Here is a 17,472-nt window from a genome sequence, read left to right as displayed (position 1 = left end):
ACATTTGAGAAAAACACGCTAGGTACTTAACCTATTTAATACTAGTATATTCTGAATCATAATATACAAACACTTATCTAGAAACTTAAAAGATTGAAAGTTTTTCATGAAAAAAACATTATTTAGTCTGTCATTGGCATGTATTTGTAGAACATTGTAACACTGAAAACATGAGAAGTTTCAGAATTGGGCAGGCACGTGAACAGTTTCTACTCTATATGATGCTGGTGTACTTCCACACAAGGCCTCTTAGCAGCAGGCATCAGTCCACAGGAGGTAGGAGCTTATCAATGAACTGCTTGACATCCATCATTTCCTGTTTGGAACAAAGTGATTTAATAAGCAGTTCTATACATTAGAAATTTAGCCCCCACCGACATGTTTCAATTATAGACTATCACTAATGATGTATCCACAGTGTACAAAGTTAAGGTTAAAGTACAATTTTACTGCTACAGCTAAATATAAAAGTTACACAACAGAGAAATGAGGTACCAACAGAAATTTCAGAATATTTCCCATGCCTGGTGTGGCGGCACTATGGGTTAATGCACTGGACTGCAAAGTCACTTTGCAGGGCAAGGTCAGTGATTCAAGCTCACCAGCTGCTTCTTGGAAACCCAATACACAGTTTCTATGGGTAAGAACTGACTTGACGGTTATTGTACAGCAAATCATAGTTCTTCATCTATTATCTAGTCCCAGGACAATGACTATATTTTCCTATATTTGAACAATATAAAAACACCAGAGGGAGGGCTTTAAAAGTGAGAGTACTCTTAGTGTATAGACTGAGAAGTCTCAATAAGTATACAATTACAGACAACTAAAATCAGTGAGCCTAGCTTTTAGCATTTCCCTCATTTGAATTAAATACTAAATGCTAAATCCATATCATAAAATATTTTGTGCCTTTCATAAGGAGTTATGAAAACGAGTATGCATCTAAGCAAGACCTGGAAGATGGGAAAATGAATACACCAAACATTACAGAAGACACCTAGATTTCCTAGATTTCTGCATCTGGCTCAGTTTTCTTACTTCCCTCAAACCCAGTTATTACACTACTATCATCACTAATACTTCAAGACTTATTCTCACAGTTCCACTAACTAGCAATGCAAAGAAGCTTCAACCTTTTGTCATACAAAAAACAGCAACCTATGAATGTGCTCTACTTTAACACCCTCATGATTCTAACATTTCAGATCCCTGGCCATTCTACCACTCCTTTTTTCCCACACCAATTTTTCTGCTTCTAATCATTCAGTATATTCAAACCCAAACATGACTACTTGAGTACCTGATTTCACCCATCATTGATTCTCAGAGTTTGGAGCTTGGCCACCTGTATTTTCAAAAGCTCAGTGGTCATTGTGATGGAACTGTTGAAAACCACTGTTGCCCTGAACCCTCAGTCCCTCCTGGATATTCAAAGTGCTCAGGGACCACTCCTTCTGAATTCAAGACATCATTATGGTTTCAACTATGTTCTCAATCAATCCACTGCAGTCAAGTAGAATTCCATCTCAGAGTGAGCCTGTGGTACAGAGTAAAACTGCCCGATGTTTACAAGGCTGTAAATCTTATGGAAGAAGACTGCCACATCCTTCTCCCATGAAATGGTAAGTTTGAACCACAGACCTTTCTGTTAACAGTAAACATTTTAACCAATGCACCTCCAGTCTCCTTTTTTCTTAGTGATAGTACTTTAAACTAGCCCCCTTTTCTTTCTGAATGAATCAAATACCATGTTTTTTCTTTTTCTGTCACTGAAGCAATTTTGTTAGAATTCAGAAGGAGAGGACCCTAGGCTGAGTAACCCTAAAACACGATTGGCTTGAACTTAATGTTTAGAAATCAGTTTTCATTTTAGGTCTTTTGAAACTTCTAAACCTATCATATATGCATATACATGTTCACTGCAGTCCTATCACAACAGCAGAAAGACCCAGTAGAAAAACTGTGGTACATACACACAGTGGAATAATATTCAATGTTGAAGACAAACAATGAAACTACAAAACACGTCATAGTACAGATGAACTGGAGGATATTAGAATGAGTGAAATAGTCAATTAAAGAAGAACAAATACTGTATGGGATCACTATTGTAAAATGTCGAGAAGCTTTTCTTGATGTGAGATACTTTCTATGATGGTGACGGGGTGGGAAGGCAAAATTATTCATGGGTTAGAGGGTTGTTGCTGTTTAGTGCCTTCAAGTAGGTTCTGACTCATAGTGCTCATGTATACGGTTTCTGGGGCTTAAATCTTCGCGGGAGCAAAAAGCCTCATCTTTCTCCTACAGAGTGGCTGGTGGGCTCAAACCTCAGACTATGTGATTCACAGTCCAATTATTATCGTATGGAGCCACGATGCTCCCCAGGGCTAGAGGGTAGACACATGGTAACATGGCCGATGGGGTAGGTAATATACAAGAGGGAGATTGGCTAGATAAAAATGAAGGAAGCGGAAGACACAAAGAGGAATGCAATAGTTAAAAGAGGTAAACAGTATTAACTGTTGATACACGGAGATCGCAACCATTGTAATGAAGCAAAGTATATGATTTGTAATACTGCTTTGTAAACCTTCACTCAGTTCACAATAATAAGTTTAGGAAAGAAAGTCAAGAAAAACTTTTCATGCTAAAACAAATATTCTATGATGGTTACCAGGGGTGGGAGGGAAGGGATAATTAATTAATCACTGGTTAGAAAGTAGACACGTTTAGTTAACTTAGGTGATGGGGAAAGCAGTTAAAATACAAATAAAGAAGAAAAATAGATACAGGGCCACTTAAGGCAGACTTTTAGATGATTTCCAGTCTTTTGCTATTACAGTCAGGGCTGCAAAAAATATTCTTACAGAGGGCTGAATTTTCACAAAATAAGCACCCTGAAAAAGAAATATAAAACTTAGTAATTTTGTGTCCCTGCAGTGCTTTTTAAACACAAAGCTTTTTTTTGTTTTTGTTTTTTAATAGTCTAGCATATATTTAAAAAGAGCCTTTCTATTCTTTCCTCCTTTCACCAAACCCTTTCTAAAAGATTTATACATGTCACCTTTGTCTTCCTTTCTACTCCACGCATTGCCCTGCAGTTTAGCTCTATCCAAGCTTATGAAGGCCTAGTTCTTTCTCGTTCTCTGAATTGTACCACTGCTCCCTCTCATTGTGAAAACCTCTCCATGGAGAGGTTTTCACAACTTATTTTCTTCTTAGCCTGAATCTAAATGTAGGCATTCCCAAAATTCTATTCCTCAGCTGTTTTCCTCATGATTTTCTCCTATGAAAATTCTTTACTGATCAACAATACTGATAGTAATAATAAGTCTCTATTTCTAGGCTTGAACTTTGGACAACTATTTCTAACAACTTATTTTGTTATTAAAGGGCACATAAATCTCAATATGCCCATTGAACTCATGATTATCTCCTCATATCACCTTCAAACCATTCCATTATCAAGTTTACAACTCCCTTTATCATTTAAACTACAAATCAATGTCCTCTTTGACACCTTTTTCTTACCCAAGATGATTAATCATTAAGTCTACTGGTTCTGTTTCACTTGTCTTGAGAATACAGATTAGAGCACAACTTCCTTTGATAGATCAATGATTTCTTGCTGCCTAAAGAAGAAATCCATCCTCAGCACATCATTGCTCTCAATGCCCAAGTCCTCACTCCTTATGTGCTGAGTTCTCAGCATCAATGCGTCATGAAAGACTCCAGTCACACTAAGAGCCTGATTTGCCTCTCAGTATGCACACTTGCTAACCAAATCCTACACATGCTTCATGGTCTAGGTCTTCCATCATGTTCAGTGTTTCATAACATGAGTCCCTTCTTGGTTATCCAGAGCACTTTTTTTTTTAACTTTTACTTGCATTTTATTTTAAACTTAATTTACTCCCCAGACATAAAATTTTGTTTCTTCAGTTTCTTCTTTGCAACTTCCTCTTCTGGTTTAGGAACAATTTTTTCCTTTTTCAGTGAGGATGTGGCAAGGGGAGCTCACTTAGGGGTTGATTCAACCATGAATTCTGTAAGTTTGGTGGCACATCTGGGGGCTTTGTTGACCTGGATGTGCTTAATGACCAGAGAATCCACATCTAAACCCTTATAAGTTCAGCATTGCTCTCTGCATTTTTCAGCATGTGCAGCAAAAACTCAGTGCTCTTTTTGGGCCACTGTGTCCAGTCCCGCTGTTTGGCCAGGACATACCTACCAACACCACCACCAGATGGTACACAAAGCATCTGCAAAGTGACATCTTTAAGAAACTTGGTGGCTTACCCTTGATGGCCTGGGCAGCATCTTAAAACATTTTTGTGAGTGAGATTACCTCAGGCCGCTTATGAGATTACCTCAGGCTGCTTAATTTTACTTATTTAAAAGAGAAATGTTTATTATTCATCTTTTAATTATATACCATGATTAACTGTAATAGGCAATTAGTAAATATTTGCTGAATTAAGTGAATACACTGATCTAATGACTGCTAATAGATGATGCAATGTGAATGCATTCAGTAGCCCCTTTAAACCCTTAAACAGTCAAATGCTGTTTATTTTTTATCACATAGAGCATGAGGAATACATTTACTGTCACTGTAAAGATTTAATGTACATGTAAAGAATGTTAAAATGGAAATAGAGTTATCATTAAAAAAAAAAAAAAAACCATGAAAGAAGTTGCAAATATGGCTTTATAACCAATGTTTCCAAACATTTACCTGTTTACATGAACTATGCATCATGCCTTCATAGGTCTTGAAGGTTACATTGGCTGGATTTACTAGTGTTTTTAGCTTTTCCACAGTAAGAGACCCAAACATTAGGGGAACTAAAGGGTCACAATCTCCATGGCACTGGAGAATAGGAATATCTTTATTAACTCCATTAATAGGACCCTGAAAAAGAAGAGAAAGAACTCATCAAGTAGCATGTTTATTCAAATGCATACAGTATTATGGCACGCACTAAAAATTGTACATGAACACACACACAATCTATTATGTAATTATAAATTATATTTGGCAAATAACTAACATTTCTCCCACCCCTATGCATTCCACATCTTTTTGTTTACTTTTATAAGGTATATAATTACTCTGCCTCATGTCTTCCCAATAAATATTATATTGAAGCATATTATCTTATTTTTCCACTTTCAATGTCTTTCATATGATAAGTAATCAATAAGTACTAGTACGTATGAGCTGAATCATGTTCTTCTAAGCTCTTACTTGATTTAAACAAGAACTTTTTTATTAAAAAATTGACTTAAATAAGAGCTTATTTAAATGATTTACTAAGCATTAATAAGCAGTAATTTTTATGCGTTAAGACATCAAAGAATATATATTGATAAGAAAGAACCCTGGGTTTTAAAATGAACTTTGAAAAAATCTGTATATCCTATCTTTATGTATTAAATATTATTTTACACTTTAGAACACTTAGAAATTGTATTATATGGCAAGCATTCTGCTATCAAACCTAAGTATAGTGAACATTCAAAAATATTATTTCTATTTGTTGGATGTGGGACTGATGATCTGTTCTGTAAATCTTATACAATAAAAACTCAAAAGAATATAGATTACTTCTGTGTGTTAAAAATAGTCTTGATTTTGATACACATTGTACAATTTATCAACACCCTTGAATTATATAATCCATGAAAACAGGGATTCTTATTGCATTCTATGTAATCCATTCTATATAGATATAGGCTAGTATAGTGTATAAACACAATAGTGTATAAACACAGTACAGTAGTAAATCACAAAAGTCTAAGAAAATGCTTGCAAGGGTGATAGAGCATCACACCAACAGTAAGTGCCTATCTCTTAGTTTAGGGCTACCGTGGTGTGCACATCAAGATACCTGTGGAAATGAGGACCGCAGTGGGAGCCAGCAGCTGAGCCCGATGACACCTGCTAGTTTTTGTTGTGTGGTAAGAGCAGTATATAAAGACAGAGCTCCTCCCTGGAAAAGCAAGTAAAAAAAAATTAGTGGAACACAAAAGCTGTTGTAGAAACTTCAGAGCTTTCTTAATGTTTTATCAGACTCAAATTGGGAGATGAATGTCAAATCAAATCAGTTTAAGTGAGCCAAGAGATACGTATAAACCACAAGTCCTAATGGACACTGACTCTCTACACTAGAGACCACAGTGAGAACAGTCTCCCAATCTGTGGAGGCAGAGTTAACAGTAAATTGCTGCACTTAAGAGTCTACCTTAGGGAATATTCTAAATTTATGGCAAATGTTTTCTCCTCTGAGAAACCATGATCATAAAATTAAATCTATTCTTAGATAGGCATTATGTCCTAGGCGTGGAATTCATAGTAAAGACCATGTAGTAGATACCTTCCTTCTGGGGACTATGTTACCACTGGGTATCGAGATGCCAGGTCACCCTGACTATATTGTGGGTCCCTGAACGCTGGACCATGTGTGTACATTCGATTATTTCCCATCCAAAACAGTCATTTTCTTCCTCCTAGGACTTTGAAATTGGGATTCAGGTTCTTTTGGTAGTTGGAACTATAAAATACAAACTCAAAAGCTGGAGGAACTATAAAAAGTAGAAGCTGGTAACCAACATAGATGAGAAGAGATAGATGTAGTAGATGACCAGAGAACACAGATAATGATAGAGAGACAGTCCTGACAGCTTTCTAAGTCCTTGCTCCACCCAGCTCCTTCCTGAGGTGCTGCAATCCTCCATTTCCTTAACATGATTCATACACTTCTAACTACCCCCTTCTTTAAACAAGTTCACATTATTGACTGAAAATTGAAAAAAAATGTATCTTATTGTGTTTTTAGTAAGATTCAGACAACAGTTTAGGTTACCACTCAACAATTTATACATAAATTGCTCAGTGACATTAGTTACATTCTTCACAATATGTGAATATTCTCATTATTTCCACTTTATTTTGTTTCCATTAATATATAGTTTCTATGCCCCCTTACATATCGTTATTTAGCCACCAAGGTGACCTCTGGTTAGTTTTGGTTCAACAGCTGAAGAATAGCTCAGGGCAAGAGTCTAGGGGAATCCTCTAGTCTTAACCAGTGTACTAGGTCTGGCTTTTTATTTGAACTTGAGATTTTGGTTTACATTTTTCTCCCATTTTATCAGGTTCCATCTATTGCGGCCCTGATTAGAATGGCCAGTAGTGATAAACAGGCACCGTCTAGTTCTTCTGGTTTTAGGGTAAATGAAGTCATGGTTCATGTATATTCCCCTTTCTTTTCTTTCTTAAACTATTATGAATTAATTTCTGTTCATTGTAACAGATGAATCAGAAAAATACCTTCTATTTTTTTTTACCTTCTATTTTTAAATAAGAATTAAACTTTTATCTGTGTATATTACAACATGTATTATAATGTACACCATCTATGAACTTTAATATACCAAAATCAGTAACATATCTTTCTATTGAACAGTATCATCTAAAATATCCTCAAATTCTGGTGTTAACCTAATTCAGGTAGTCTGAATTATGAAAATTTTCAAATTAGAAGCTAGGGATGGGTGATGTGAGTAACAAATGATGTACTAAATTAGAGAAATCTATGTACAATCTGCAATCAGTGTATTTGTGGAAAGTGTAGAAGTTTGGAAGAAAAGTATAGAAAGGGAAGAAGGAAGATGCCATAAATAAACACCACATATTTATATTTAAAACCTATTTTCACCATTCTCTCTTTTGGTCTTATGATTTACCATTCCTCTCAATAGTCTCTTCCTGGGAAAGGGTACTTAAGTTTCTGTCATTAGAGTTCTGTCTAGCTAATGAGGCAGTAAATTAGAATCCTAACAACATATGTTGTTGTTGTTAAGTGCCATCGAGTCGGGTCCGACCCATAGTGACCCTGTACAGGGTTTCCAAGGGTGTAAATCTTTACGGGAGTAGAAAGCCTCATCTTTCTCCCGCGGAGCGGCTGGTAGTTTCGAACCGCTGACCTTAAGGTTCACAGCCCGATTCGTAACCACTACGCTACCAGAGCTCCTTAACAACATATATACTATGGTTATTTTGAGAAAATAAATTCCAGAATTCATTCAATTTATTGATTAAAATTTAAAGACACAATTTATTACATGAAGGATACTATTGAAGGGATCAAAAATAGAAACATAAAGAGTAGATAAAGTAGAAATTTTGTCCATTCAAGCTTAATTCGGGATTGCTGTTATTGTCTGCCGCTGAGTTCATTCCGACACACAGTGACCCTGGAGGACATAGTAAAACTGTGATCTTTATGTAAGTTATCAAGGGTTTTCTTATTCTTGGATCTACAATCAATGTCTATGGAAGCAGCACTCAAGAAATCAGACAATGTATTACACTGGGTAAATAGGCTACAAAAAACCCTCTTTTTTAAAGTATGAAAGCAAAGATGCGAACTAAGGTGCACTTGATCAAGGCTATGGTCTTTCCAATTGGCTCTTAAGTATGTGAAAGCTGAATAATGAATAAAAGAGGCCAAGAAACTGATGCCTTTAAATTATGGTATTGATGAAGAGAATTGATTATACCACAAAATGTGAGAAGAATGAACAAATCTGTCTTGGAAGAAGTATGGACAGAACGTTCCTTAGTAGCAAGAATGGTGAGACTTTGTCTTACATACTTTGGATGTGTTTCAGGAGGGACCAGGCCCTGGAGGAGGGCACCATGGTAAAGTAGATGATTGGTAAAAAAGAGAAAGTCCCTCAGTGAAATGGACTGACACTGTGGCTAAAACAATGGGTCTATCACAGGGAGAATTGTGAGGATGGTGCCGGACCAGACAGTATTGCATTCTGTCATATAGGGTTGCTATGAACTGGAACAGACACGATAACACCTAACAACAACAATCTGTGGGAGCAGACTGCAAGGTCTCTTCTCCCATAGAGCCACTGTGGATTCAAAGGGCTGACTTCAGATTGCAGCTGAACATTGTGCCACCAGTATCAGAGGTAAGCTCATTAGTTAAGAGTCTATAACATCTCACAACAACTAACATCTCACGACCAACATAAGCAACAGGGTTGCATATGGATGTACTGGCATATCACACAAACTTCAACTTACCTGAGAAAATCCTCCCAAAATAATTCTGTTAGAAGGTATTCCATTCTTCACCTCTTGATCTATCAAAGCTTTGACTAAAAACAACATAAAAATTACCAATACTTTCAGAGTATGCCCATTGATACAATTAAAAATCAAAAGTAGAATATCAATAATAGAAAAGCACAAAGTATACTGAGAATAAAAATGAGGAAATGAAAATACATTCTGAGTTTCAATATCATAAATGTAACTTCTGAATCTACTAAAAACATTAATGAATGCTTTGCTGACTATCAAATATTTCTGTTTTTGCTTTAAGAGACAAAATTTATTTTCTCATAGGTTAAGAAGCTAGAAGTCTGAATTCAAAGCACTGGTTCTAGAACAATGCTGTTGTTGGCTCTGGAGCAATGTCCTTGTCTCTTCAGCTTCTGCTTCCTGTTCCTTGGAGATCTCCAAACGGTTTGACATCTATCTTACCCCATCTCTTCTCTATTTACTTGTTTCATCTTTTTTTCTTTTGGTGGGGGCAGAGGAAGGAATTAGGACGAGGGTTAAGTCTATGGCTAGGTCTGGGTGAGGTACAAAGTGTCATGTAGTGTTAAGGGTTATGTTATGGTTTAGACTAGGGTTTGGGGTAGGGGTTCAGCATGTCTGCTACTCTGTCATCTGGCCCTAGAAATTTATCAAATATTTGTGACCTTACCGTTTTCTGCTGCTTCTTTGATTCCATTTTCATCCTCCTGTGAATCTGGTGAAAGTCCAATAATATCAAACCTGCAAAATAAGGCAAAATCTTGAAAAGAACCATGTGATTCTAAGAAAATCTCCTTCTGAAATGTTTTTACTAAGCTCAGTCTTGTTCATATTTTTGTTAGTTGCCATTAGTAGGTTCTGACTCATGGTGACCCACAAGCAACAGAATAAAATGTTGCCCAGCCCTATACCATCTTCATGATCGCTGGGATGCTTACGCTCACTGTTGCAACCACTGATTACCTTCTGACCTAAGGAGCTTATCTTTCAGACTAGAGTTAACAATAACCTGTGGCCCATGGGGTTTTCATTGGCCTTTCGGAAGCAGAGGCAAAGCCTTTTTTCAGTCTGGAAGCTCTGCTGAAACCCATCTACTATGTGTGACTTTTCTGGTATCTGAAATACTGGTGAGACTGCTTCTAGCATCACAGCAATTTATAAGCGACCATAGGACAACTAACTGACACACAAGTGGTGTGATGGTCAATGTTATGTGTCAACTGGACTAGGCTATGATTTTCTCAGTGATTTGGCAGACAACATGTAATCACTATACATTTTGTGGTCTGATGTGAGTAGCCAGTCAGTTAAAAGGGAAGTTTCTTAGAGGGCAGGGCCTGCCTCAAAGCTTGCTCTCTTTCTCAACCCTGCTCTCTTCTCATTGCTGACCTCGTTCTTCTGACATAAACACGCAGAAGCCTCCAGCCTTCCACCTGACCTGCAGATTTTGTGTTCGTCAGCACAGCAACCACAGGGGACAGTAAAAGTCTTAAGTACCCTGACCCATAGCTTTGGGATATGCCAATCTCCACAACTGCAAGAGGAACTTCCTTGAAATAAATTTCTCTTTCTATATAATATCTATATACAGGAAGCACAGTGTCTCCATATAATAAGCACTGGATTGCGAACCATAAAATCTGCAGTTTGAGCCTGTCAGCCACTCCATGGGAGAAAGATGAGGCTTTCTGCTCCCATAAAATATTTAAAGCCTTGGAAACCCTATACAGGGTCACTCTAAGTTGGAACCAACTCAAGGGCACTTCACTTATCTATATATACTTCATAAGTTTTGCTCCTCTGGAGAACCTAGACTAAGAAATGTGATGATAACCAGTTGTCACAGAGTAGACTTTGACTCATGGTAACCACACGTGTGTCAGAGTACACCTGTGTTGATTTTTCAGAAGTAGAGTACACCAGACCTTTTTTCCAAGCTACCCGTGGGTGGATTTAAACTTCCAACCTTTCAATTAGCAGCAGGGTGCATAACCATTTATACCAACCAAGGATTCCAAACTCAGAGTGGCAGCGGTGGGGGTTATGTGCATGGAGTCAGTTCCGACTCATAGCAACCCTGTATAGGGTTTCCGAGGCTGTAAATCTTTACAGGAGCAGAAAGCCTCATCTTTCTCCCACGAAACTCAGAGTAGTTTGGATAAAAAAGATTAAGCGTGGACTGCAAGGTTGGTTTGAACTGCACCTCATAAACCCTACCCGTTGGTCCTTTCTATTTCTCTATCATTATGCTATTAATATGTTCTCATTATGGCCTACAGTAACAGGAGGTAGAAAATTTGGTTCTAGCATGACAATTCTGCGATAGGGAAGATGAAGGAATCAAAGTCAAGGTGGGTAGGAACTTGTAAAAGTTGCCAAGCACTCAAAGTTAGATTAAAAAAAGTACTGAAGTGGGTTAGAGATCGATGGAAAAACAGAAGGGACAAGACGATAACAGAACAGACACCCAACTGAGGTCCAAGAACAAACAGTGTGAAACAGAAAGGTCAGTTCAAAGGATGGACGAGTGTGCTTAACAGTTAGTTCTGAGTCAGTTGGCTTCTAATGAGACAGTTCCAGATTATAAGAACTAGGGAATGATAGTGGATGATTCAAGTTGAAGAAAGGAAGTCACTGGGGAAAAAAGGTAAAGGAAGTGACAAGCCAGTCAAGGTTTAAATGGGTCGCTTACAGTGGATCCTGTAGTCACCCAAAAGAGAAAATGATGGCAGGATGTAAGTGCAAAGAAAGATGTAAATCAGGTGAAAGAGTCACCACCAGTCTGTGAAAAGACTAGATGGCAGGAGCCTCAGAGAGCATAGCAGAAGAATTGTCATCTCCAAGTAGCTTAAAGAAACAAGGAACCAACCCTAATACCTGACCTTACATTCCACACAGGGAAAAGACTATCTTGAATGGGTGAAACGGGGAAGGAGTTTCCTTAAACTACCCAAAATTAGAAAGGTGGTGAGGTTGTGCCTTAACATTTTGTTACTTCAATCAACAAATGTTTATTAAGCAATAGGAGATATTTCCCCAAAATATTTCTATTCACTCATTCTATCCTGTTTCCCTATCAGTTTGTACAGCTTCTTAAAAGTTTAACCCTGAATGTAAAGTATAAAAATGAAAATAAATAAAAGATTAAATTTAAGGCTAGCTATGTAACTATACAAAACCCCACTGATATCTAGTTGATTGTGACTCAGCAACCTCAGTTAGTTCAGAGCCCTGCTCCACCGGGTTCCCAAGACTGTAAATCTTTACAGAAGCAGACTGCCTCACCTTTTTCCTGCAAAGCAGTTGGTGGGTTCGTATCACCAACTTTTGGTTAGCAGCCAATGCTTAACTCACTGTGCCAACAGTGCTTCTTTAGACAATTATGCAAAGTAAAACATTTCAATTAGCTGTTTTTAAAATGTCATGTAGAAACAATTGAACCAGTGCACGTATCACTGTGTATATTTTCAACAAGAGCAACAGCAGCAAAAAATACCAGAACATCAATCACTTTGTAGTTCTCTACTCTTGGAGTCCTGGTGTGGCACTGTGGGCTAATGCATCAGACTGCAAAGTCGTTTGAACTGCAAGGTCGATGGCTCAAGCTCACCAGCTGCTCCTTGGAAACCCTATACAGGGTCGCTATGGGTCGGAATCGACTTGATGGCACTTAACAACAACTCTTGCTGTTGATTCCAGCTCATAGCAACCCTGCAGGACACAGCAGAACCACAGGGTTTCCATGGCTATGTAGTCTTCACTGAAGCAGACTGCCACATCATTCTCTCATGGAGCAGCAGCTGGTGGGTCTGAATTACAAACCCTTCGGTTAGCAGCTGAATACTGTAAACACTAAGCATGCAGGGCTTTTTCATAGTAACTAGTGTTACCATAACAGAACAAATCCAAGTGGGTGCTATAAAGAATAAAATTATACTCAACCATCTGTGGTGCTGAAGGATAAGCACTGGACTGCTAATCCCAGGGTCAGCTGTTCAAACCCACCAGCAGCTCCTCGGAAACTCTATACAGAGCTGCTATGAATTGGAACCAACTTGATGGCACTTAACAACAACATCCAACTTAAGAGACCTGGTGTGGTGCTGTACGATAAGCATCGGACTGCTAACCACAAAAGCAGCAATTCAAACCCACCAGCTGCTCTTGGAAACCCTATACAGGTTGCTGTGAGTAGGAATCGACTCAACAGCACTTAACGTGCAATTTTAAAATAGTAAAGTTTAATTCCAACACACATAAGCACTTCTGATAAAAGGTTAAGTAACGTAAGTGGAATACTCTTAATGAACAAGGATATTCTTACTTACCAAGAAGGCATAGTCATTTTCATATTTAATGTAACAGGCATAACTGGCCTATGTGGATAAGAAAAACAAAATAAGAATGTAACAAAGAATGCCATATCATACATTCTATTAATGATCAATTAAAAATAAATCAATACTCAGGCTCAAACAAAGGGATGCTACAATTTTTACACATGAATCTCTTGAGCTGTTTCACTACATCAACACCTTTACAATTCTGTCTCCAGGTCCTCCAATGAGTGCTGAGCCTGAGCAACTGTTGGGAAGGGCTAAGTCTAGCCAGTGAGAATCATTTTCCTTACCCAACACGCTTTCTTATATAGGACTTTATATGAGACACAAGGAAGGAAACACCAGCAGTTAAGGCTGTTGTAAACGTACAAAACGAGACTCAGGCTAAGGATATTTAGCAGTTTACAACAGACACTGCAGAATCAATTTCAGCATAGATTACATTTTTGCCTACTTTCTAGTTCCTAGCTAAAGATGACTTTATTACCAAAAACCAAATCCACTGCCATCAAGTTGATTATGATGCATATCGACCCTAGCAGAACAGACTAAAGGAGCTTTGGTAGAGTGGTTGGTGCTTATGTGCACGGAGTCGGTTCCAACTCATAGCGACCCTGTACAGGGTTTCCGAGGCTGTATCTTTACGGTAGCAGAAAGCCTCATCTTTCTCCCGTGAACAGCTGGTAGTTTCGAACTGCTGACCCTGAGGTTAGCAGCCCAATTTGTAACCACTATGCTACCAAGGCTCCTTTGGTAGAGTAGTGGTTAATAATTGGGCTGCTAACCTCAAGGTCGGGTGCTTCAAAACTACCAGCTATTTCACAGTAGAAAGAGGCTTTCTGCTCCCATAAATTTACAGCCTCAGAAACCCTGTGCAGGGTGGCTATGAGTCAGAACCAACTCCATGCACACCACCACCACTACCACTACCAGAACAAACTAGAACTGCTCCCTAGGGTTTCCAAGACTGTAAATCTTTACAGGAGCAGACAGTTCTCCTGCAAAGAAGATACTGGGTTTGAACCGCCAACCTTGAGGTTAGCAGCCCAATGCTTAACCCACTATGCCAATAGGACTGCTTTGGCTTTACTAAAGGTCCTCTAAATAAGTAAGGGAAGTATACAATTTGCATGGAAGTTTAACTCCAAAGCCTGTTTCCCCCACAATACAAAGGGGCTTCCAAAAATTTGGAGAAATTCCATGATCTTTTTCTGGTGTAGTAAATTATTTAATATGTCTCTTTTAGCCTAGTCTTTTTAACTCCTACCAAATGACTTTGTTCCTGATGGGTCTGGGTAGAGGAAGTTGGGAGAAGATAATAAGATGACACAATGCAGTTGTGGATGTTAGCAGAGTTAAATGTAACTTTAAACACCTGAAACTCTAGAATGGGTATAAAATGCATCCTTCCTATCAGAAGCAGGAGGGGGCAATTTCAGAGCTTGTCTGTTGGACTCCGAGATCCCTGTGCATTGAACCTCCTTGACCCAGAGACAGAAAGTTATGACAGCAACAGCCATAGCACGAGATGATGGCAGAAGGCTTGCTTGCAGAGTGGGGACTTAATCCCAGGAGGTAGGTTTGTTGCTCCAAGGAGCTAGAGCCAAGGCTGAGGCTTATGGTGGGATGGTTTGCCCTGTGGGCATTTACTGACAGCCCTAAAACAGCTTTGTAACACTGCCTGAGTAGGGCAAGGGCCAAGTCAAGGGTTTGAGGGCCAGAGAGAGGCCCACCTGTGGGCATAGCTGAGAGGCTGTCCAGACTGGAAGAACTGTGCTCTGAAGATTTTCAACCCTGAATTGTACCCTGTTAACTTCTCTAACAAACCCCATACTGTGTGTATGGAGTCTGAGTTCTATGTGGCTGCTGCAATGAATTTTCAAACCCAGATGAGACAGTGCTATGACAGGGAAGGTTGGTGCATTTTTTTGTCTTTTAATTCCCTTTGTCTCTTAACTTTGTGAAGCCCCTCATGTACATCCTTGCCCTTTATTGATAAAATTTAGGAGTGTTTTCAATATAGAAAGACTTCTAATAAAATCTGAATGGTAAATTCCCTTCAGAGATAATGCAAGGGCATCGTTAGAAATTTATGGATATCTGTATATCTAAAAAAATTGGCTATAACCTTTAAGAGAACAAGATTTTAAATAAAATTTTAAAGTATTTATCAATAAAAAGAAAGTAAAATGACAAAGAAATAGAAAAAAATTACAAGGTGATTTAGTTTTAAATCTTAAACTTAAAAAAAAATTGTCAATATTTGTATACTGATAAAAAATTAGGCTCAAATGTTCTTCCTGCAAAGTAAACCTATAAAAAGTTTTAACTGTTCCTCTTCAGATTCTGAACGAAAAACCTAAAGATTAAAAATACTTACGCGTGTGGGCAGATATATTTGATGTGTGAACTTTTGATACCTGCAAAGGCTTCTGCCCATCCATGCCTGATGGAGAAATTATTTGAATAATGTTATTAGATACTGTCTTAGTTATTTAGTGTTACTATAACAGAAATACCAAAAGACAATAGCTTTCACGAATTTATTTTCTCACACCTTGTTAAGTGCCATCAATATTTCTAACTCACAGTGACCCTATATAGGGTTTCCAAGCTGTGGCTTGTGGATTTAAATTTCAGACCATTTAGTTAACTGTCCAGTGCTTATCCTACATGCCACACCAGGACTTAGGAGGCTAGAAAGTCAAATTTAGGGTGCTAACTCCAGAGTACAACTTTCTGAGAGCTCAGTTTAGAGATAGGTCCTTGTCTCCCTTCAGCATTTGTGGGCCTGGCATTCCATGGAGATCTCTATGTATCCTGGCATCCATCAGTCTTCCCCTGGGTCTAAGAGGTTCTTAGCACACTGTTCCCATTGATTCTCTGTTGGTGGCACTGAGGTCTCTTCTCTCTCAGCTCACTCCTTACTCATGTTTTATCTCTTGTAAGATAAAGGTGATGCAGACCACACCCAGGAAAACTCTCCTTATATTCGATTAGGGCTGTAACTTGAGCAACAGTGTTTTATCCCACTTTAACACCAACACAACTGACTGACCGATCACATTATGGATAATGATTACATTATTACCTAACTACTAAATTATATCATTCCATAATAACCAAACCACTGAGAATCATGCATGGCCAAGTTTTTCTTGGGGGGGGAGGAGGAGTGGTTGGGGGAGGGAGCCACACAACTCAATACATGGCAGATAATTATTTTAAGTTCCAATAAATTAGTAACTAATGTTGGTAAGTGCCACTGAGTCAGTTCTGACTCATAGCAACACATAAGGGTTTCTGAGGAGCAGCTGGTAAGTTTGAACTACCGACCCTGTGGTTCAAACCGACCTTGCGGTCCAGTACTTTATCCCACAGTGTCACACCAGGACTCTCCAGTAACATTTACCTAAGAAAAATGTGAAGGTAAATGTAAACTTAATATATATATTTTGTTTTTCTTTAAATTTTTATTGCGGAATGAGCTTAAGTTTACAGGGCAGATCATCAGTTTTACATTCAACAAATCACACAACTTGTTTCATCACAATGATTATAATCCCCTCAGTGTACCATGAGTTAACACTATTTCTCTCTATTCACTTTAGCTGTTTAAAAAAAAACAAAACACAACACTCAGACATATATAATAATTTACAGCACCAAAGGACACATTCTGTAAGTCTGCCTTATAGCCACCATCTCTTAGTCCCTCTCTTCCCAGGAATCTAGAGTCCTCAGCCACTCCCCCTCTCCATATCCCCATCTCTGGTTTTCTGGATATCCCCATCTCTGGTTTGCTGGTTTTCTGGATAAGGTCCCGCATTCCGCTGTGCTCTTCTCCCTTGATGGTCCTCAGGTGTTTTGTTTCTGGACTGTAAGATCAACTGCTCCCCCATTTTTGTTACAAAACTTCTACCTTTACAATTGTTAAAAGTCGCAATTAGTCATAACAATGACTCACTATTTAACCATATGAATCTTATCCCCATCTCTTTT

General features: G+C 38.3%; 1 protein-coding gene across 5 annotated transcripts in view; it reads right to left on the bottom strand.

The window, feature by feature from the left end:
• Window positions 1–208: 208 nt before the first annotated feature.
• Window positions 209–17,472, bottom strand: part of LYPLA1 (lysophospholipase I) — a 35,660-nt gene continuing 18,396 nt past the window's right edge. Inside the window, exons 3-9 of one of the 5 annotated variants that reach the window (XM_006871850.1) lie at window positions 15,851–15,916; window positions 13,459–13,506; window positions 9,801–9,871; window positions 9,113–9,186; window positions 5,898–5,999; window positions 4,742–4,918; window positions 209–316 (exon numbers count right to left, since the gene is read on the bottom strand). In XM_006871850.1, coding sequence (XP_006871912.1) covers window positions 263–316; window positions 4,742–4,918; window positions 5,898–5,999; window positions 9,113–9,186; window positions 9,801–9,871; window positions 13,459–13,506; window positions 15,851–15,916 — 592 coding nt within the window. In that variant the 3' untranslated portion in view covers window positions 209–262. Of the gene's footprint in view, window positions 317–4,741; window positions 4,919–5,897; window positions 6,000–9,112; window positions 9,187–9,800; window positions 9,872–13,458; window positions 13,507–15,850; window positions 15,917–17,472 lie in introns of those variants that run through there. The other 4 variants (XM_006871852.1, XM_006871854.1, XM_006871853.1 and 1 more) reach the window with 4 other exon arrangements.

Source organism: Chrysochloris asiatica, unplaced genomic scaffold (assembly GCF_000296735.1).
Source record: "Chrysochloris asiatica unplaced genomic scaffold, ChrAsi1.0 scaffold00176, whole genome shotgun sequence".
NCBI classification, from domain to species: Eukaryota; Metazoa; Chordata; class Mammalia; order Afrosoricida; family Chrysochloridae; genus Chrysochloris; species Chrysochloris asiatica.
Note: the sequence above shows the minus strand (reverse complement) of the source record. Positions and strands in the feature narration are given on the sequence as shown.